The following is a 24,636-nucleotide window of genomic DNA, read 5'->3' as shown; positions in this document are numbered from 1 at the left end:
TCCAATAGTCTCAAAATTGTTTATAAGACACACATTTGTTAATTTTTTAATATTTTTTTTGTTTATTTTCATCATGTAGAATACTATTTCGATAAATTTTTGTTAAAAACAGATATGTCTAATTATCTTAACCGCAAAGGGATATGAATTGATTAACAAGCTTTTATATGGTTTAAGATGAATCTTGAATAAATATTTAGGTTTTAAAGCTCAATTAATCAATTTCGCAGTTCTGGGTTAATGGACTGTTTAAATTAATCAAGAAAGATTATGAGAGAGAAGAAAGAAGCAAGACACACAATTTATACTGGTTCGATTCAAAAAGAATCTACATCCAGTCTTCTCCTAAGTAACACACTTAGGAGGATTCCACTAAACAGAAAGGTTCCAAGAATTACAAGCACACCTATGTAATTCTAACCCCCAAAATCCAAGAACTTGATTCAACAATCAAGAACTCCCCCTAGGAGCAATGCATCCACACAATTGCACCTAGGCCTACACTTCAAGCATTGAAGCAACTGTAATCAGAAATACAGAAAACAAAACAAGAAACGAATACACCTAAGGTGTGCAGATTTGACTTGATGCTCCTTGAATCAAGCAAGATCCATCATGGTAGAATCAACCATAAATTCTTCTTGGATCTGTACTTGAGTTATCTTGCAGAATTTTCTGAAACTTTGTGTCTCTCAGATGGCTCTATCTCAGATGAAAACTGCGTGATCTTTCTGATTTTTTCCAGACCCAAAACAGATTCCAAAACAGCTTTTATACAAAGGTTTTTGCTGTCACTAATTCGATTAGCAATTTACCTAATCGATTATCGTGAGTATATTTTCACTTACTTTGTACCATACTTACAGCTAATCCATTAGTTAAAAAATTAATCATATGCAGAATTACACAGTAGGCCTGAAATACATTTGATAAAGAGAAGCTAATTGCCTAATGTATATCCTAACTGGACCAAGCTATGTTTTATCCTAGATCAGTAGACATCATCAAAACTGTTCTTCATTTATGGATGAAAGGCTCCCCTTCCAACAATTTTATCTAATTATTTTTTATTTTCTAACTCATTACAATCATACTTTAAGTTTTTCACTATAATTGTATAAATAATTTTTATTTACTACAAAATAAAAATTTAATATAATTGTCATGAATATTTTTTATCACCATCCAACATATATTGGAGTTTAAAAGATACAAGATCTATGAAATTTTTTTATTATGTTTATTATTTGTTCTTTGCGTCATTTCTTTATCAACCATTGAGTATATATATTGATATTTGAAAAGTTTTCTTAGATCTCTAAGATATTTTTCATCTTATTATACCCTTAATTATGTATTTGTTTCTTTTTGTGTGAATCCTTCCAATAGTCTCCAAATTATTTATAAGACACATATTTGATAATTTCTTAATATTTTTATTTTTTGTTTATTTTCATCATGTAGAGTACTATTTTGATAAATTTTATCTAATTATTTTTTATTTTTTAACTCATTACAATCATACTTTAATTTTTTCAATATAATTGTATAAATAATTTTTATTTACTATAATATAAAAATTTAATGTAATTGCCATGAATATTTTTTTACCACCATCCAACATATATTGTGGTTCAAAAGATACAAGATTTATGTTAAAATTTTATTATCATGTTTATTATTTGTTCTTTGCGTCATTTTGATCAAGTGATGTATTATAACTTTTATTAGTGTATAAAATATAGATTCATTATAATTTAAAAAATTGAAGTAAACAAACATTTAAAATATATTTTAATTTAAATATTTTTTTCCTTTTATATTTTTTTAAAAATATTTTTTCCTTTTATAGTTTTTTAAAAAAATATTTTTAAAGTTTATCAACTAGGTTTCATTAATGTTTGCAAATTTAATAAATATTTGGTTCTCATTAAATTTTATTTGATATTCTAATCTAAAATGTAAACAATTATAATTTATTTCAAAGTATTTGATATCAAAGAAACAACCATATTCCTAATATTGAATATTTGATAATATTATGTTTCCTTTACCGTAATTTTTATTATTTTATAAAAATTAGTTAAAATTAATATTAAAATAGTAAGTAAACGGGTACGGGTATGGGTACGAGATTATACCCATTACCCGGTGGGATGGGAATGAGACAAAAGTTTGATACCCATTGAGTTTGGGTATGGGGATGAAGATAAATTTTTGTTACGAAGATAGATATGGGATAGTGAAACCCGTCCCCGCCCAACCCCGTTGCCATCCCTAATTCCATGCAAATAATGTCCACGCTCGTTGACGCTTTCTAATTTCCAGCAACTATTTTGTATACTTCCTCTCTAGATTGATGCTCTCCTCTTTTTATTTTTTGTTTACTCTTTTTCCAAACTTGATTTCCGCAAATATTAAATTGATTATGACAAATAAAGAAATTGAAAAAGGAATGTTTATAGAAGAAAAAGCATGCATAAATTAATAACATTTACAACAACTAAAGGATTCCGCAAACAAAAAATTCCAAAAGAAAATAACCACGTAAAGCGAAATAGCAATATTTCGGAATAACAAAGGCGCACACTGAAAAAAAAAACAAAATTTGAAATGCAAGAAAAGAGAAGCGTAATTCAGTAAAAAAAGGACTTGAATGTTGTACTTAGTGAAATGAGAGGCATAATTAGGAAAAGCCCAAGAATTTAAACCCTGTTTGTTCCTTATTCCATCATATAGCTCCATGCCAAAACTCCTGCATCCTATAAAATTTCTGGCTCCACCTCCATCAAAAACTTTTGGAGAAATTTGATAGGGTGTAGAAATCAATAGCCTAGTTCCATAACCTTAGAGGAATATACACTAACTAAATGTAAAGGACAATTACTTTTTCAACCTCTATGTTCTCTTCTTGTGCTTCAATGAAGGTGTTCGAAATGAACTTGAATTGTGAAATTCAAAAACATGTTCAGAATTACATATTTAAAAGTATTTTTCAGATTGAATAACCTGAAAATGTATTTTCTTTCAATGCAATGTATTTGAAATTATATAATCTAAAATATATTTTCATATTTCTATATTTCTAATACTCCATTGCATATATGAAAAATGTAAGAGCCTACCAATTTCTCAAGCCCAGAATCGTATGTTGGGTTAGAATAAGAACTTGTTATGGAGTTTCTTCCTGCACTCCTTGTTTTTCTAACTGCACCCATAATGTTTTGAAATGGCTAAATTAGTCTTTGACTATTGACTAGGTAAAAACCCCATTTCTCCATGCAGCATCCCTAAGCAGCTTCCTTCCACCTTTGTTCAGCCGTGATTTTTCTCTCCATTATTACTGCGTTCCACTAAAGCAAGCACCTTCATTGTCACGAAAGCCTTCATATCCTTCTCTTTTAAAGGTAACTAACTAACTAACTAACTAACTATATATATATATATATATATATATATATATATATATATATATATACTATTTACTTGGAAAGCAAATCATTTCATTACGAGACAGCAAACACGTAGTTCAACTTGTTGTTCCTTTTCATCTTTCTAAGTACCTTCTCTTTAAATTATTATTATTCCAGATTTCATGTGGTAACATCCCCTTTCATTAGACTGATAAATTTATCACGAAACAATCGAACATAAAGTTATCTAAAGGATAAAACTTTGCTCAAGAGTATAATATGAAAATATATCTCATTGCCGCAACTTATTTATTTGTTTCTTTATCTTTAATATAGACTTATTTTAAATTTTGAAAGTATTTTAAAGTTTTGTATGAATGTACCTAATATGAATGACAAAAAGAGACATCGGCGGGTCAACCCGCCATATACATAACTTAGGCCCAATTATCTCTAACTTGAAAATTTGTAAGCAAACATATTAACAATGCACTACTTATAGTTAGAGATGGCAATTCAGGGCGGTTAGGCGGGCTAGTCTGCAAGCTCACACAAAAAGATGCGAGGCGAATTGGGATGTTGAACTCGCTGACATATAATGACCCGTCCCGCATAGGCTTGCAGCCCGCGTGGGCTAGCTCGCTGGCCTGCTTACAAAATTATATGTTATCATTTTTTTAGTTTTCACATCATTCATCATGTTCTTTCTTTAAGTTCCTTTTATTTTATTATTATTATTTTTTATTATTATTATGTTTATGTATAATCATTGTATATAAGATAATGATTTTAATTTTTAAATATGAAATATTTTTTTATGCATTTTGAAGTAGATGTCTTGTAAGGTAACATGTTGTTATTCTACTTTAGCTATAATCTTCGTTGTTATTTTTCTTGTCTTTTATCAGGTAAACTAACTAGAATTATTTCGATAGAAAATGAATATCAATTATTATGAAAAAAAAAATTATTTTGCTCAACACAAAAAAAAAATCACTTATCACAAATGCGGACTAGCCTGCGGGTCGGGACAAGCCAGAAGAGTGAATCTAAAATTAAATTGCGAGACGAACCAAAATGCAAGACAGACCAAAACGGGCTGGACTGACCCGTTTTGCCATCCCTACCTGTAGTTGGCGCAAGAGCCGTGGAGGATGAAGATGAGAAATGAAAGTGTTGTTCTCATTCCTTTTAACTGTTTTGTTTTTTATATTTAATAATATATATATATATATATATATATATATATATTAATTTTAAATTAAAAAATATAAATGCGATAAATTATAATTATTTTTTTCTTTTGTAAAAAGAATTTTGTTTAAATATTATTGTTGTAATTAATTTGACTGAACACGCACGCATATCCTGCAGTTCGACTCCTTTTCATGACTCCGTTTTCTGATAGGGTGAAAAATGACCCTATTCTCTCTAATTGGGCCGGGTCAAAGCCCAAAAAGGCTTTAAAAAAAGTGGGACATTGTAATCGGTTATCCGCATATGTTAACTGCTTATCAGTATACGCTAATCACATACTTGTAAGAGGTAATCACATATCTTTACGAGATAATCGTATATCTGTATAAGTAGATCGGTTTCTCAAAATACAATAGTCATCATATCATTTTCCTAATTAATAATATGTTTGGAAGTTATTTTTACTTTATTTCATTAAGCTTTATTGGATAGCTGATGACAAAACCTTACGATTTATATAACAATGGTTTAACACCATTTGAAACTTCAGTTGTAAAAGCAATTCATACACATGTACTTAACAAAATCTTGTTTAACAAGGAGTGATGCTAAAAGGATAAAAACGTAATTTCCCGAGGTTGCATTTCTTCGGTTACGCTTATTCGTTTTGTTCATTTTCTTTCTTTTCGTTCTTCCGTTTCGTGGGTGTGAGCATAGGGTTTTTTGTGGTTGTACTCATATCGCCGCGACTATTTTTTGTTGCGTCCTACAATCAATCTCGTTCTTGCGGTTGTAAAACTAATGTTTGTATGATATACAATACAACAAATTTGATTAACATACACTGTAGTTATAATTTGGAAAAATATATAACAAATTGATTATGTTATATTTTGGATTAAAAAAATAATTTATTGATTTTAAATATTTGATTATATTATATGCTAGAAAATTTTATCTATTCGATTTAAATTTTCGTCTTTTTCTTACATGTGATGGATACATTTATTTTGAAAGGATACTATATTTTTTTGGTAATTTAAGTTTTAATTTGTAACATCCCAATTTAGTAGAATAATTCTAATAAATAAAACGTTGCAGGGTTATAGTATAAAATGAAGCACCAACATAAAACATATAAGAATAATCTTCTAAAGTTATCCATAATATTATTAGAGGAAGAGTACTAAGGCACAAAACATTGGCCATAAGCTTAACTTGAGAGTGCTCACAAAGCAAGGAGTTGCAAAATAAATAAATAAATAAATAAAATGGTATGACAAAAGTTGCTCAAAAGAACACCAGCTATCATGCCCAAAACAAGACAACAACATCACTATCATCAGAATGATCTTCAGGAATCTCCACGTCTGCTCACACCAAGGATTTGGTGATCATCGCAAAAAGAAACACCACATAAGAAAAACACAAGCAAAAAGGTAAGCTAGAGATCAAATATTTAACATGTTATTGAGCAAGCATATTATAAAACAATATAGACAAGCAAAGCAGTAAGTACCCAAAACATGTGAAATCAAACAATTGAAGGACTCTCTAACTCAATATCCGGATCATACTCTTGATATAGAATTCTAAAATTCTAAAGGAAGTATGCACCTGTGCTGGTTTCTAAACTCTGCAGAGTCTAGACGCAAGGGGTTATCACCCAACCACACACAGGGTTAATCCTCTAATGTCTTGGGCCCAATATGTCCCAAGATTAGGACCTCCTGCCACTCTCACCACATAAATTATTCTACTCCATGTGAGCATGAATAATTTGTAGAGTTCAGGATACCTTCCTTTATCTAGACATCTCCTATATCAAGGTATACACTAACCACCATCACTAAGAGTTTCCCTTGAAACTCTTTTACCAACAATTTTCACATGCCATCTCAATCATTCAAGTCTCATGCCAAACCACCACCAATCAAACAAGTCATGTTTTCCATTTCATACTCAACATAACAAGATTTCATTTAATCTCATACTTTATAAATGCATACCATGACATACATATATCACAAAATAGTATTCATCCCAAATAAATGAGTGCCAACATTTAAGTGCCTACAATTCCATGCATAACACACAACCATAATTCTTACACCAAAATTTTTAAGTAAATTTATTATCACAAAACCAAAATTACTGCAGTAATGCGTGACACATTTCTCGAGCTACACATATCTAATCGACAATCCAACCGGTCAAACCATAAAATAACATGTTACGAATCAAATGTCAAAATTTGAGCTCAATCCAACGGTTAATGAGTCGGGAAAGTCAATTTTATTAAAACTGCGCATATCAGAAAAATACACCGTCACCCAGCGATCCAAGGAACTCGTCCAACGACTGTGCGATGCATCAGACTACAAGAAATGACGTCAAACATCACAGTTTCATGAATATTTGAACCCCTAACTCAGAAATATACCAAAACTAAAGTTTTCCAATCATTTAAGCATGAAACAGAAATGAAAACAAACCACATATTTCAAAAACGCAAAAAAGAACCTAGCTTCCCTTACCTGAAAAAAGAGGGCTAAAGGAAACGATAGCCCTAACAGAAGCTCACCACAGCTCAACAACAGCTTAGGAAACTGAAATAAGAGACATAAGAGTATGAAAATAACTTAGACTTATAGAGATTGATGTGAGACTAAAGCTTAGGAGCTGAAAACGAAAGGAACCAAGAGGAGGGATCAACTTACGTGGTAGAAGGATGGTTCAACTTTTGAAATCGGGGGGTTCGTTCAAGCCCTAACAGAGCTTTCTACTTCAGCACAGGAGACACAAGAGGGAACTGTTTATGTGAAATGAGGTAGAATAGAGAAGTGAGTGACTGAGAGGGGTCTTGGGGTGCCAAAGTGGGCTGAAGTTGGGCCCTCGAAAAGGCCAGACCCAACCCTTTTTACAGAATAGGGGTGTAAAAGAAAAAGAGATCTCATATAATTTATATATAAAGAATTACTTTTTATATTCAAATTATTAATACACATTGTATATTGCATATTGATATTAATATTCATAATTAAAAATTAATTTTAACGATAATTAAAAAGTATTTATTTCTATTATATTTTTTGCTAAATATTTTATATTTAATGTCTCAAAATTTTTTTTTGTAAATAATTTTTCTAAACTTTTTCTTAAATTTATAATTAAAATAATAAAATATGGGATTATTTTTTTTTCTGAACTTTTAAACTCTGCCTTGTAGTAAAAAAGCTCATCTACATATTTCGTGTATTTCCCTTTGTTATTTTTTAATCAAAGCATGTTGTTTAAACTATATTTTTTTGTTTTCAATTAACATAAGTCCTTTTTATGTTTTCCTTAAAATTATTTACTTCAATTTTTTATATTAGTTAAAATATTGATGTGATTAAAAGTAAGATATTCACTAAATGCAATTATTTTTAAAAAATTTGTAATATATTTATCATTTAATTTATATATATATATATATATATATATATATATATATATATATTCCGGCAAATAAGGTAAGGTGTTAATTCGATAGGAAAAGAAGATAATAATGTTGAGTTTTTGGATTAAAGTGTAAAGAGAAAATAGTCACAAAAACTACTGGTCTCCTTCACCAAAGAGAGGCTTTCAATTTATAGTAAAGAAAGACACACGTACCAATTTTTTCTAGACATGTCAAAATGAGTCAATCTGATTCATACATGTTCGTTTATCACGAGCCGGGTTAAAAATAAATGAACCCAACCTGACTCATTTTATAATAAGCCAAAAATTATGTAATTTAGTTCAACCTGGTGGATTGGCTCACCAACTTAAATACAAAAAAAAAATAGTTATTTATTTATTTTAAGTATTTAAATATTTAAATAATTTTTAAGCAACTCATGAGATGACAATCACAATAAAAACAATCATCAATGTCTTCATTATGCTCACCACTAATATATGATGAATTGTTTCCAAAAAAGTGTCCATTTAGTTCAATAAAACATGGCTAATATTACACATTTTTTGTCATGTTATTCAACAAAATATAAATAAAAAACTACACATTTTTGTCATGCTAATTTAGAAAAAATTGTTTATAAGATGGTTGCTCGAGTAATTTACTATAAAGATTATAGTATCCTTTTATATCTATTTGGTTGCTCGCGTCGTAGTGACATCCACATCCACTTTCAAATAAGTTTAAAAATAATATTAAAAATTATGAAAGATTCAAAAAATGAAAAAAAAATATTAAAAGAAAAGAATTTATTTTGAGTGTCTGTCCAGCCTTTCGCGTTCCGTGACACCAATTTTAAAATAATTCAAAATACTAAAATTTAAATAAAAAGGTTTTCAAAATTATCAACAAAAAAAATCAAATCATTTTTCAAATAGTTTTCGGAATAGTTTTATCACAAAGAGCTGTGTAACCTGATTCTCCATTGTAAATGGAGATACGTAGGAGCGAGGATTAATCCTTGTCGGACACAAAAAATCTCAAAAAATTATTTTTGTTTCTTTTGTACATTCTGTTATTATTATTTTTTGGGATAAATAAACATTTTGAAAAAACTACATTCTTTTGCAAGTTTAATTAAAAGTATCTTCTTATAACGGACGTTGTTGGATGGTAATACTTTTCCCAGTAACCGACTCTCGTACCCAAAATATATTTTTTTGCATAACTTTTCTTATCTTTTTTGTTTTTCCGTAGTTTTCAAAAATAAACTATGATAACGACTCCAAATTATAGTTGATTGAACTTTTATCTTTGGTTCGTCGTTCGTCACGATTTTAGTTGCGACACATGCTTAAGCTCAAATACAAATATTAATTTAAATAATAATCATAGTAATTATACCGGTAATACCAATTAATAATTAAAGAAAATATTTGAATTTAATATAAATATTAGTAATAATATTAATATTAAAATTAATAGTTAAAGAAGTAAGATAAAATAAAGTAGAATCGGTTATCAAATAATAATAAGTAGTAATTGATGACAAATCTTGACCAATAGTTTTTGGGACCAAAATAATATATTCACAATTTATCATTCTTAAGTTGTATTTGATATCGGCTCCATATTAAATAAGTTTTGGTAATTTGATCATTTTCATTAATTGGACATTCTCATATTTGAGAATGTTTCTTGTATCTAGGGATGACAAATAAACTTGTCAAGTGGGAATTATCTGAATCCGTTTTCGTTTTGATGGAGAATCTCCACATTGACTTGGTATGGATATGAGAAATCCTGACTAACTTTTTCGATTGGGTATGAGAATGGGTATATGGATGTACATATCCTGTCCTTGTTTAAATTATTAAAATATTCACGGTTAATTAAGTAAACTTAAACATATATATTATTATACACTTTATACTTTTTTATTTATTCTAATTGTTTGATTTGTCATGAAATTCATTCGCAAATCCGATATATTTTTCATGTTATCATAACCTTTATACAATTATATTCAAATGATGTATGTCAATTAAATATTTTTTATGTCTCACATTTAAATATTTTTATTTTTTTTTAATATTTTTATTTATTGTATATTTTCCAAATTGAAGATATATCAATATCATACATTAATACATTCAAAGATTTTGTACAGGTAACTTATTCCATCATCTCATAATCATCAGACGTGAAAAATTTGGCATTCATTTCACTGATATATTTAATGAAAAAAAAAATTCATCGATATTTGGAATTAAAAATTATCGGTGAAATTTACTCATAGAACTTACTGACTGACGTAATTAACCATTAGATAAATTACTAATAAAAATATTTGTCAATAGTAAAAATTATAATTTACAAATAGATCTTACCAATAAATTTAAATTTTACCGACAGTTTTAATTATTGACAAAAATATCAGTCAATAATTTAAATTTTAAAATTCATCAAATCAATTAATATTAATTTTTTATTGACCAAATTATTTTCTTCTATGTTAAAACGAAAAAGAAAAAAAATTAAGAAAGAACTTCGACTAATAAGTTGTACGAGTAAATATATAATGCTAAAACACGACTCAGTACGAAAAAGTTTTAATAAAACTTTAATAAAAGGACGGTCCATCAGCATGTTAGAATTTGGTATATTTCCAGCAACATTCTATATAATAATAGGAAATTAAGGATATGAAGATAAGTGGTCCCTTTTGAATTAAAGCCATAATTGTGGTTTAAGAGAAGGAATGCAGGGATAAAAAGGGAATTTACTACTTCATGCATAATCTTCTACTTGTAAATATTTTAATGCTGTTCTTGAAATCACTAACACAAACAGACACATTTCTATTTATCTATTAATATTTAATCTTCTTGTATCTATCTTCTAGAGCTACATCCATAATTTGTTGTTTTCAGCCAAGCATTAACATTATTTCTTCTTTGTTCAATGTCAGCACCGAAGTAAGGTTCGAAGCATTCAGAAACTACACACAAAACAAAATCCTAAATCTTCACATAGATATCTCATTTTCTATATTTTTATAACCTTGACCATCTTTATACATTTTTTTTTGTTTTAAATGTTTGAGGCCCTTGCAAGTCTATCATTGTCTACTTTTTTTTTGTCAATTTATGTATTATGAAAGTATTTGGCTCTTACATTTTTAATGGAATTTTTTTTTCTGTCCCTTATATCACACGATTTCGCTAGTGTGCTCTTAGTGTTATGTTTTTCAAAAATTAAATCATCAATATTAATTTTTTAATGTTGAGATTTAAAATTTTTAAATCTCGACATTAATTATTTATGGGAAAAACTTTATATTTTCTTTTTTCCCCAAAATTTGATTTTGTAATACAAAATTAATTGTAATTTTCTCTTTCCAATGAATGTAAAATAAGGTTGCTAGTTGTAGAAAAAGAAAAAAAAGAAAACTATCTTTTGTTATATCTTTTGTTATTTTGGGAATCTTTCATATCATTCATGACATGCAGTAATACGGTGATAAAATATGTATGATTCAAAGATACAAAAAATGCGGTTCCCCCATTCGTTTACACTATCATGAGTTGCTTCAATATATACAAATTGACTATTCTGACTTCCTATATTCTGTGTATTTGATTGAGTAGGGTAACATGCATCTTTTTCAACCATTCTCCACCTCACACAAGCTGCAGTTCTTGAGGCTTTTGCTTTATATTGCATCCACATGATTACACTTCCTTTCAAATATTGTATTATTATGAACAGTACTTCATTAACAATTATTTTATACATGCATTCCTTGGAGCCTTGGAGCCGTTGAAAGTTGCTCAACTTGCCCTTTAGGACCTCTCCACTTTGTAACGCAGGTCCCAATAATTCTTGGATTCAACCGACTACATGGTTTTCAATATATATAAATATTATTGTGTCTCTTTCCCGAGTAACTAAACTCGACGGTGCCCTTGGAATCAAGAAAAACAATATGTGTATATAAATAACTCTTATGTATAGATAAAGACAGAGAGAGAGAGTAGAGCTTAAGTTTTGTAAAGTTTAAGGATCCACTCTCTTCTTCTTTTTTTCACTGATTATTCATATTTGAAACAACTTCATTTGCCTGGGATTATCTTGCCCTTTAATAAATTGTTTACTTTTGTTTTGATTTGGTTTTGTTGTAACAAAGACGTAGATTTGATGAGGCAATAGATATTTATGGGGGAAATGATTTGTTTTTGCATGGATAAGCATTCTCCATCCAGATACCATCCAGATACGGTCTGGATTAAGGTGATAAGTAGTTTTCATAGTTAATAAGCACTACCTAGTGTGGTACAGTAGCAAGTAGGCAGGAAGAGACCGTTCCCATGTAGATGATAAGAAGTAGTAGTATTTTTTGTTCTTTTACAAAACATCATAAATTAATACACCAGTAACTAAGCTACAAACAAGCGATACAATGAAAATAAAAAGAAAAAGGATTTGGTGACAAGGCAAACATCTAAGTTGTTTAGTAAAAAAACAGAACAGAGTAGGAATGAGAATAGAGCTGTACATATGCATGTTTGATTGATTGATGGTAAGATTAGTTCAGGATTCATCGTTGTGCCAAGAGAGAACGAGATCTTGCAAGGCATTTTTCCAATCACCCCAGTGATGCTCTTCGAACTCTAAGGCACCATCCACGACCTTCACCGCCACCAGAAGAAGCTGATCGGGCACAATCTGAAGCACCTCAAACACCAGAGCCACCTTTCCTTTCAACAACGCAATTGCACCGTTAATGGTTTTGCCAGCCTCAACCTTAAACCCCAAAACCCCACCCACTTCCTTCACCTTCTCCTCCACCACCTCCACGCGCGCACTCGAAGTGAATCTCTTCTCCCTCCTACTACCACCATCCGCCGTCGTTTCGAACAGCCTCGTTAGATTCAACCCCGAAGACATCGATATTATATCAAACGCGTTCACACCAGAACACTTAGCCCCTTCGTAGTAACAACCCTTCACATAAACGTTATCCCACCCGAACGCGCTTTCCTCCGCCGTTTCCGGTTTCAATGATTTCTTGAACCACGGGTTCCCAAACAGAGCCTCCAAACCCATTCTCGTTTCCGGGTTCGGGTCCAGTAATTTATATATAACATAGCGTGCCGGTTTTGTTATCCAGTCAGGGAACTGGTAATCTCGCCGGGAAATCTTCTTGTACATCGCCGGAATGTTCGTGTCGTCGAACGGGAGGTAGCCCGCCAGGAAGACGTAGAGAATAAGGCCGCACGACCAGGCGTCGGCCTTGGACCCGTCGTAGCCGCCGTTCTGGCGGAGGATCTCGGGCGCTGTGTACGCTGGCGTACCGCATGCGGTGTGGAGAAGGCCGTTCTTGAGATGCTCCGGCAGAGCGGAGAGGCCGAAGTCGGAGACCTTGAGGTTTCCTTCGCCGTCGAGGAGGAGGTTCTGCGGCTTGAGGTCGCGGTGCGCCACACCGTTGCGGTGGCAGAACCGGAGCGCGGAGACCAGCTGCTGGAAGTACCGGCGCGCCGTGGATTCCGGCAAACGGCCGCGACGGGCGATTTTGGCGAAGAGCTCGCCTCCGGCAGCGAGCTCCACGATGAGGTGAATTTTGGTCTTCGTCGCCATAACCTCGTGGATTTTAAGTATGTTAGGGTGGTGGTGGAGGCGGCGCATGGCGTCGATCTCGCGGATTATGCGTGGCTCCATGCCGGCGTCAACGGTTTTGGATTTGTCGATAATTTTGACGGCGAAGGTTGCGCCGTCAATAAGGGATCGTGCCTGGTAGACCTTGGCGAAGCTGCCACGGCCGAGGAGGCGCGTCAGCTGGTATTTCCCGAGGATGGTGAGGGAGCGCGGTGACAGTGGCGGTGATGGTGTTGGTGATGGTTGCTGTTGCAATGGCGGTTCCATGGTTGTGCGTTGTTCAACGGAAGAGTGTTGTAGCCCACGGACAGAGTGTGTGGGCGAAAATTTGGGTTTATATAGAAGTTTTGGTGTAGGTTTGGGATGTTTCGCTTTCACCGGGGAACTCTAAATTAAAATTTTTTTTTTTTTTCTGAATGACAATAAAATCTTTCGTAAAAATAGAGATTTGGGAAATAGAGAGGAAATTATGGTGAGAATCTAAACTTAGAACAGCGTTTTGAGCGTAGTATATTATTAGCTGGGGCTTGGTGGTGAGTCTATTTACCAACTGTTACCAGAAAACACTATTGATCCTAGCCGTAGAAACAAAGTCCATGCTTGACTACATCACTTTCTACATTTTAATCAAGTGGAGGACGTCACTCACTTCCATATAATTCCATATAAGTTCTTAACCCAACATGCTAAATACCATTTTACTTTTACTTTCAAATATCTCTACACATTAACTGAAATACACGTCTCTCCCATTGGCATGCATTTCTAATACTATTAATCATTTTTAATGTAAAGGGATTATGAAGTGTGAACTTTTGCAAGTTGTTTTGGACTAAATCATGGAAGATAACATTGTTTTAGTTTCCAGGATGAAATTTTAAGTTTTACATAAAAAATGACTTTACAAGCTTAAATTATTTGATAGAGATACTTTTTTTCTAAACAAAATAAAATAAAAGATACTTTATTTTGAACCGAACTAGGTTATGCATTCCCAAATGTTGATTGAAAACTCTCAAACAAAATTAGTTCTTTTGTTAAAAATTAAAGACTCAATCTTGGATTCTCGGTATCAAAATCTATTTAAAGAAAGATATATTTCTCCATAAATATAATTTTCCATAACTATATAATCTAAAATCAGACTCTTTAAAGATTTAGCTTAATTAATGAAAATGAAAAAAAAAAAATATATATATATATATATATATATATATATATATATATATATATATATATATATATATAAAACGGGTAGACTGTTTGCACAGAGTTGATTAAACTTGTGTAATATTTTGATTAAATTAATATCACTATTGGTTAACTATACATCTAATATATCAATTAATATATTAAGACATTACATATCTACCACAAGACTTTCTGAAACTTCTATAATCCCAACCAACATTGCAATAACCAAAAAGTGACTTATCCTTAATTCAATTATAACCAGCAAAAAGAGTTCTTTTTCTTATTCAAATAACACTACTTTTATCTACATCTATCAATATTTAATCATATCATCCTAAAAGTGTCCATCAATTAACTGTGGTTCAATTTTTGATGACTTTATTTTGTTCTTGATATCAAACTTGAGCAAGAATATTTAAGAAAAAAATATATGAAATTTAATTTGATTTATATTGTGAAATATTTTATAAATAAAACAATCATAGAAAAAGTGGGAATAGAATGGAACAAAAAAACAGAGGCAGAGAGTGGCAGAAATTAAATAAAGAGTTGTTGGTGTATACAAGTGCCGACAATGTAAACCGTAAACAAAAATATCGTGTAATGTGCCATCTTTGTCAAGAAAGAATTATTATGAAGGCGAAGGCATTCGTACCGTTCACTCTACACACAAGAATTCCAACTTTTCGCGTTTGGTTGCTTTTCTTCTTCGGATAGCCAAGAAGCGAGTGACAAATTGGCCACAATGCTGGAAACAGAATATGCAAGCAAATCATACACTGTCAATCATTATACATATTTTATAACTTCTCTTTTCACTTTTCTATCAAAGCTTCCACCAATCAAACTAGCTAAACGGGAGAAGCACTTATTGAAACCTACCCTATTTTGCGTTCATTTCTTTCCCATAGCGTTCACGGATTTACCATGCATGACAGACTCTGTGAACTTTTCTGACATATTTTTGTTCGTTTTAATGAAACTTGTTCAAGTTTGTTTGTTATACAATTAGCGGTATTTTCATCATGGAATCAAATTATTCCTCCATGTCCATTAATGGTTTATATTTATATAACAAAATGAGTATATAAAGTATTACAAACCGATGTATGATATTCTAAACCGAATGACCAAAAATTAAGTTGAAATTGTTCATAATTTTTAGATGGTTTGAGAAACATAATTTTTATTAGAAAATACAACATATGGTGAATAAGTTACAGACAAAAGCTGGTTATAACAAAATATATAACATAAGATATTATTTTGTATTTTTAAAATGAAAATTGATACAAAACTTTTTAAAAAACAATAATACATAATTAGAGTGTCACAGTTTAAAAGATAAAAGCTTAGTACAAAAAGTTGTATAATATACAAAACTAATATTTCACTCTAAGAAAGATTAAAAGAAAGTTACTTTTTTTCTTTATTAAAAGAACAAACAAAAAAAATTCTATATTTTATTTTCTTTAAAAAACAAAATATATGAAAAAATGAGAAGAAATAATAATGTGTTTAAGTTTTATTATTGAAAAAAAAAATGAACTCAAATGAACTCATGAAGAAAAAACATATTTTAATTTCATTTTTTATATATTTTATTAACTTTTTATTTTTTATTATTTTTTATTTGATGGGTTAATATTTATTAAATTAAATGTCTTATCCTATAAAATAAATTGATTTTTTTTCTAATCTAATTTCTATTATTATAAAAAGAAAATTCTGAAAAAGACTAGAGAATCAATAGAAATTTTTTTTACAGGTTTTGTCTTTAAAATATCTTCAATTTCTAACTCCAACTGCCTTCTATAACACGGTTGCAGGAACTGTGAGTAAAAATTATGAATATAATAGAAAAGATAACAAATGTATTTTTGGAATTCTAAACAAAAATATAAACATAATTTGTTTTTTATATGATTGAGATATATTTTAATATTTTATGAATAAAATAAATGTATTAGTATTTTATTTCATCATCTATATTGATTAAAAGTTCATTTATTTTATAGGATTGAGATATTGTTTTTACTATTTTATTATATTTCATATTTTGTTTAATAGTTTTTATATGGTATTTTATAAATATAATTTTCTATTTATTTATCGATGGACAAAAAATTTTATAAATAGTTACGGACAATTAATTTTTTTTTTAATTATTTGTTGGTAAATATCATTATTTACTTTTTTTTTCTCTTTCTTCATATTTTTTTATCCTCTTCTTTTTTGTGTGTCGTTGTTGTTACATTTATTGTTGTTATAGTTTATAGTGTCTTTGGTTCTTTTTTCTTTGCTGGTGTTGTCACTATTATTATTGCTTTCACATGCCACTACTAACTCCTCTTCATCTTTATTCTTTTTTTTATTATTATTTTCTTATTCTTTTCACTCATTTTCAATTAATTTACAAAATAATTTTAAAAAAATAACACATATGTTACTCATTGATTTAACAATGAAATTTGTACGTGATGGGAAAAGAGGATATCCTAAACCACCGAATAGGCTGTTACCTAAAAAGGCGAGGATACCCCAACTTTATAAGAAGGGCAAGGGGTTTTAGACCAGAGGCATTGAAACCAGGCCGAGTATACTCCACCAAACCAAGCCAAGTATACTCCATTAATTTAGGCCGAATATATTCCAACTAAGCTAGTCTGGATATACTCCAGCGAAGGAACCTTCATCACCTGGATATTACAATATAATGATCAACTAAAAGAGAATCAAACTAATTAATCATAATTAACAAAACCTAAAAACCAGCTAAACATGGCAAACCCTAGGCCCATAGGGTTAGGCCCATTAAAGTACTATAAAAGGCACTATTCACGAGGTAAGAGGGACAATGCTATTTTTACTATTACAGTCATTTATTGTTCTGACACTGACTTGAGCGTTGGAGTGGCTTTGCAGCACCCCACACATTTGGAGAGGACACTTCGGCGGCAGTGGGCAACACAGAAGGCTCCTTGTCCAGATCATCGCACACACCTGGAGAAGACACTTCGGCAGTGGACAACATAGAAGGCTCCCCGCCTAAATCATCCCACACAGTCGGAGAGGACACTTCGGCAGTGGGCAACATAGAAGACTCCCCGCCTAAATCATCTCACACACTTGGAGAGGACACTTCGACAGTGGACAACATAGAAGGCCTCCAGCCAGCGGAACTCTCCATCGGAAGGAGATACTCAGGCCCTTGGAAGGAGATACTCAGGCCCCTGGAAGGAGATATTCAGGCCCCTGGAAGAAGATATTCAGGCTCTTGGAGATACTTAGGCTCTTGTACTTAGAAGCTGAAGCGAAGCAGATGGACGTGTGCATTTAATAGGTTATTGGTCCCTACATAACTTGTGTTCGCGGGTACTTCAGTATTCGATAGGAACAAAATTATTGAAAAATTAAAAAAAATACCGACAAATTTTCAAAAATCCAATTATCAATGAGTGACAAATTTTCATAAAATTCAATTATTAATAAATTTAAAAAAAAATCATTACCAACAAATTTGGTGATAAATTTTAAAAAATTCAATAAAATGATGTCAATTATATAATAAGTTTATTATAATCAGCACTTTCACACTTTGGAAGAAAGAGTTAATTACATTGATTTCATTATTTATCTAGCCTTTGAGATAGATTGGGAGTATACGAAAAACATTATGAAAATTGAATTATTTAATATTTAATTATATAAATAATCCATATAATAAAAATTTGTGTTTTTAAATAAATTTGTTAAAAAGGTTGCTAAGATAATTAACTTTATTTCCATGTGACGAAAGAAAACCTAAAATTTTACCTTAAGAAAATGTGAAGCTGTAATATAGCTAATTATAAAATGTTTAATTTTATGCAAATGTTCTTTTAACAGAATTTCTGATAATCTTTTGAAAAATCAGTTTATAAACATCATAAACAATTCAAACCTTTGAAACTTTAATTTATAAATAAAAAATATTTTTGAAAAGTTGAATTTATATAAATAGAAATTTCACAATATGGAAAAAATTAGTTCTTTAAATAATTATTGTATACCTGAAGTTTAAGATTATTTTTTTTAAGTTTAATTAAATTTCTAAATATTTCATAAATGTAATTATTTTAATTGAGTTTTTCATCACTGTAAAAATTTAATTAAAAATATTTAAATATATAAGAAACTTAAAATTTAATTAAATTATCTTTTAACAACAATTAGGTCCCTTCATTTAGAAAAATTTAAATAGTTAAAAATTTGATTAATAAGCATGAAAATATGAATATTTAGTAATGTAATTTATGTTTTTACCACGTTCAATAGTTTTATATTAAGTACTTTAAATATTTATTTTTCTTCTCTTACTTTTTAAAATCTCTTAAAGACAAAAATATGATGGATCACAAATTTCATAACGAATAATACTTTAAATAAATATATATTGATTGATAGAATAATTTATATCTAAATTTATAAAATAATACAAAATTTAATTAAATATTCATTTCATATTATTTTGACAAGATTTTAAAATAGGAAGAAATCAAATATTATCTTCAAACGTGTTTGAAACGTTAAATAAATCTATAAATTATTTAAAATTTTAAAAAAAATTAATTTTAATTTTCAAAAAAAAAAATTAAGATACCAAAATTATATTTAACTTTAAAAAAATATGTTTTGAGCTATTTTCAAAATACAATATACATAAATATAAGTTACTTTTCTAGTTTTCTACAAAAATTAAAAAGACAAGTAACTATTTTCATACAATACAACTACTACCTAATTCAAATAAAAATAATAAACTTTATTCTAGCATAATATTTCAAACTCCATAGTTGATTCCGGAAGTCCGCGATAGAATGACGACAAATAGACCTGTCTGCCCTGAATAGACAGTTACGTTAGTACAAAGTACTAAGACGGCTCCTTTATTTTCGTATTCATAGTAACAAAACAATTTCGTGTGTTCTTCACCAACGAATCTCATACAACATATCTTCAATAAAAACTAATCAAATGCTTCAAACACTAGTTTCATTATCATTCAACTTACTTTAAAATATTTTAACTACTGGCACTTATATAAACATTATACACATGAGAAATTGTTCACGTTTTCTGCTTACAGAAGCAGAGAATATGACCTTAGGTTGTTGTTGCGAAGAAGAGCATGAATAATTATCCAAATTCAGGATATGAAATCAATAATAAAGAAAAGAAAAGTCAGAGAAAAAAAGGTATAATTAGCACGCGCATGCTTAGAAATACAATAAATTAATGAAAGGATTGAAGACAAATTAATTGGGAGTTGGAAGTTGTGAGCAATGTTCGTTGAATAATACTCACACCATTGATTTTATATCAGGTCTTCAAGTCTATCTTTTGCAACAACTCATAGTTAAATATAAATTAATTCAATCTTATATTAAGATTTTGAAGCATAGATCAATTTATACTTAACAAGCCAGCTTATATAATGAATATTATTACTATTTAAATATTTTGATTTGATCATGTGTATTTCACAGCCATATACTATTGTATAAAACTTTTTTATATTATCATTCAATCACATTTTTTTAATTGTATGATTTTTTAAAACATAAATTTATCGTACATAATAATTTGTTAGAGAATAGTGTAAAACTATTATCGATGCATGTTTTCTCACGACTCTCGTTATTGCACCATTGTCAAATTTTCTTTATTCATCCACATACAAATCACATTTATTTTTGGAGAAATAGGTAGAAGGATTTCTTCGAACATAATGTGAAATCATCTTTTTGAGAAAATGACAAGCCCTTATCAATTGAGAAGAACATTATTTTGAAAAAAAAAATAATGAAAATCGCGAAATAATGTAACTCCGCAAATTGTGGGACGAGTCAAATTTTAATTTTTTAATAATTTTTCTACAGTTTTAAATCATTGAAAATTAAAAGACGTCTAATCAGTAATGAAGATTAGGAATAATGATCAAAATCCAAACAACTAATCAGTATTGACCCATAACTTCTTTTAGGCCGTGTGTTCACATGTGTAGACAGGGTGTAAAGGAGAGTGTGAAAATGGATTTGTATGAATTTAAGTGGATGAATATATGTATTTTTTTGAATGGATTTAGAGGTGAAAGTAAGTAGATTTGAAGATAAATTTTATAAGAGTTAGTGAATGATTTGAGTAATGTGATAGATTATTTTTTTTTAATAGATAGAATTTTAAAATTACTAAATTGCCCCTAATAATAAAAATAAAATTAAATAATTATTAGAAGAGTTAAAAATATTAAAATTTAACAATATTATATATATATATTATTAATTATTATACGTAAATTTAAATAATAATAATTATATATATTATTATTTTTTAACAATATTTTAATTTATATTAATTATTATACATATTCATATATATATTATTATTAATTATTATAAAAAGATATTATTAATATTAATTATTATTTTATATATAATACTAATTATTAAATATAAATATATTATCATTTATTATTATAAATTATTAAATACATTGAAACATCAATAATAAAAATAAAAAATATTATTATTGAATAAAATAAAAATATAAAATCTTAATAAAATTTATATTACTATAATTAATTATTACAGACATTTATACAAATTTTAGTTTTGTTAAATATTATATACATCATTATAAATGATTATTATATATTTATATATATTATTTATTACAATCTATTATTAATTTATATATATATATATATATATATATATATTTCAAAAAATATATTATTAATTAGAACATAAATTTTTAATAACTAAAAACCATAACAATCATTATTAAATAAAATTGTTTATTATTATTAATTTATTATATAAAGTATATATATATATATTATATAATAAATTAATTATATATATATATATATATATATATTAAAATAATAGTAAATAAATAATTAAAATTATTAATAATTAATAATACGCAATAAAATATTTATTATAAATAAATTAAATAATAATATATTATGATTAATAATTATATTATTAGATGTATATTTATATAAAATGTACAAAGGTATAAATGAGAAGTGGCCGTTCACCTATTCAAATCTTTGCGAAATGGGTGAAATAGATTTTTAATAGTTATTTGTAAATCCATTCTCGCTTTCTCTTTTAAATCATGCCATGCGAATTCAAATTTATTTTAAATTCATCTTCTCAAATTATTGTATACAATACCATCCATCAAAACGAACATAGCCTTACGGAATACAGAAAAACAAATGTTAACTATTAAATATCATCATAAACAGTTAATACTGATAAATTAGTTTTTGAAAATATTTTTTAACATGTGCAGATAAAAAATAACTTTTTAGAATTTTTGAGAGATTTTTTAAAATACTTTGGTTTCATTACAACCAAGTTTTCTCTGATCATTGATGTTCTTCAAAAGTTGGTAAAACCAAATTGCTTTTGTAAAATTGTTACTAAACATATATTAGTGTGTTTCAAACAATTTAGTGACCTTTTAAGACTTTTTAACATAGATACAATACGATAATCAGATTCCCTGCATATTAATTAACTCCCAAAATTAATTATGGCGGTATCAAAAGTCAATTAGTGCATGTACGAGTGCATTAAATTTTATACTGTTTGATGTAACAACAAATTAAACAAAGGTTTTAATCTTTTCCACAAGTATGAAACTGCAAGTTCATAACAGAAGCGCATGGATAGTTCTTCATAAATGAAAGAGGCAAAGTCAAAGAATAATGCAAGACTAAACCATGTAAATAAGGTGTTATTTTAGTTATTAGCGAGTTAGATTAAAAATGAGTTAATTTTATCTTATTTAATTTTTTATGAGTAAAACATTCCTTAATTTAATCTGTGTCGGTAGATTAGTAAGTTTACTCATTTTAAGATGTTTTTTTTTAATTTATTTTATATATTTATTGTAATATAATTAAAATAAATTAGTTTGATTTATTTATTTATTTTATAATTATTATGAGTGAAAGAAATTATTGATAGAGATAGCTAGGAACAATTGTCGACAAGACATGCAATAACTACAAAATATTTGTTTATCGGTAGTCATCAATATGTAAGTGGATGAACTAAGGCTGTGTGATTGTAGCAACATATAATTTATTAAGAAACATAACACCCCATTTTATTTATAGTTTCTCATTATTTTTATGCAGTGCTAAACACAATTATACATTTTTTTTTTCTAAATTTATCCACCGGGCGGGTCAAAGATAAAGAAAACAAAACCCTCGTTTTAGAACTTAATAAAATAAGGTCTCCATATTTTTTTCGTATTATTATTATTTATTTAAATTAATTATAAAATTATGTTTTAAAAAAAAATAAATTTATTTTAGTATTAATATACTTTTATTGATTAATCATAAGTTTATATTTAAGAATAACATTTAATTCAATTATCATTAATGTCCGTTAATTTTTATTGATATTAAAAATGTTATGAGTTAAAATCTTTTTTTAATAATAAAAAAATAATGATTAATTATTTTTTCTTACTTTTTTTTATTCTATAATCATTTTTTTAGAGTATTGACATATTATATTTCTTGTATTTCATGTTGTTTGTATATACAAATATTTTTATCCTCATTTCTAGGTAATATGTTTTTTTTTGTCTATTTGTGTTACGTTGTTTTTATTTTGTTTGTTGAATTTGTATTAGAATTAGAAATCTGTTTCTTTTTACTGGTTTTATTTTTTCTGCATGTATTTTGATAAGGAGTTGGAATTTTGTTTACAAAACTATTAATTAGTTAAGGATTTAGGACTTGTTCGCTTCAAAAGACTTGCTGTTTGAAATAAAATGAGAGGATGAATTAGCAAGTTATTGTGATGTTCGTTTCGAATAAAATAAATACGAGTGATTGCAGTGATTTGCGGGATAGATGCATATTGTAATCTCGCGATTATATAGCAGATTTGAAGGATTGTTGTGGCAAAGACAGTTTTACCCACTGTGTCAATCATGCATAAAGATCTATCTATAGGTGTTTGGATCTGATTCCATTTTGTTTGGAATAGATATGGGAAATTTCAATGTATAATGGATCGATTCGTGTAAGCTTGGAACCAATCCCAACTTCATATATTTGGATCCTTCTTCTTTGGAACCAATCTCCTCTTCTTTGGAACCAATCTCAACTCCATATTATTCTTATTATTTAAAATAAAATGTCATTCACAATTGCTTCGCAACATTTTTTGCAATAGTATGAAAAAATTAAATTATTTTATTAATTTTTGTAATTTATTTCTTTAAAGTATAATATTAAAAAAATTAAAAAAAAATTATAACTTATATAAATAATAATTTTATACTACATATTACATAAATGGCAAAATGGTAATCTCTCTTTTATGTATATTAAAACATTTTTTTATCTATTATATCATTCAAGAACTCTCACAAATTCTACTTCCAAATTCACTCCCAATCGCCTCTAAATTCCTTAAAAAACACATATTTCACTCTTAAATTCACTCAAACCTATCCATTTTCTCTCCTTAAAACTCATCAATCCAAGTGAACAAAACATTAGTCTTTAAGTAGATAATAAATTATTTGGAGCATAAGTATTAAAAGACCACAAAGGTGATAGGAAAATATAATCTAGGTCTTCTACATTCAAAATTGTGTTTTATGTAAAAAAAAACTATTAAAGTTTAAGAAAAAAAAAGTCTT

General features: G+C 28.5%; 1 protein-coding gene across 1 annotated transcript; it reads right to left on the bottom strand.

Annotated features, from left to right (window-relative positions):
- Positions 1–12,428: 12,428 nt before the first annotated feature.
- Positions 12,429–14,046, bottom strand: LOC114192003 (CBL-interacting serine/threonine-protein kinase 4-like). The gene has a single exon (XM_028081505.2). The coding sequence runs from the start codon at positions 13,978–13,980 to the stop codon at positions 12,649–12,651; it is 1,332 nt and encodes a 443-aa protein (XP_027937306.2). The 5' UTR covers positions 13,981–14,046; the 3' UTR covers positions 12,429–12,648.
- Positions 14,047–24,636: the final 10,590 nt, after the last annotated feature.

The sequence above is a fragment of the Vigna unguiculata genome, chromosome 7 (assembly GCF_037176805.1).
Source record: "Vigna unguiculata cultivar grain cowpea cultivar isolate G323 ecotype 2 chromosome 7, ASM3717680v1, whole genome shotgun sequence".
NCBI classification, from domain to species: domain Eukaryota; kingdom Viridiplantae; phylum Streptophyta; class Magnoliopsida; order Fabales; family Fabaceae; genus Vigna; species Vigna unguiculata.
This window is presented reverse-complemented; position numbering and strand designations above follow the sequence as displayed.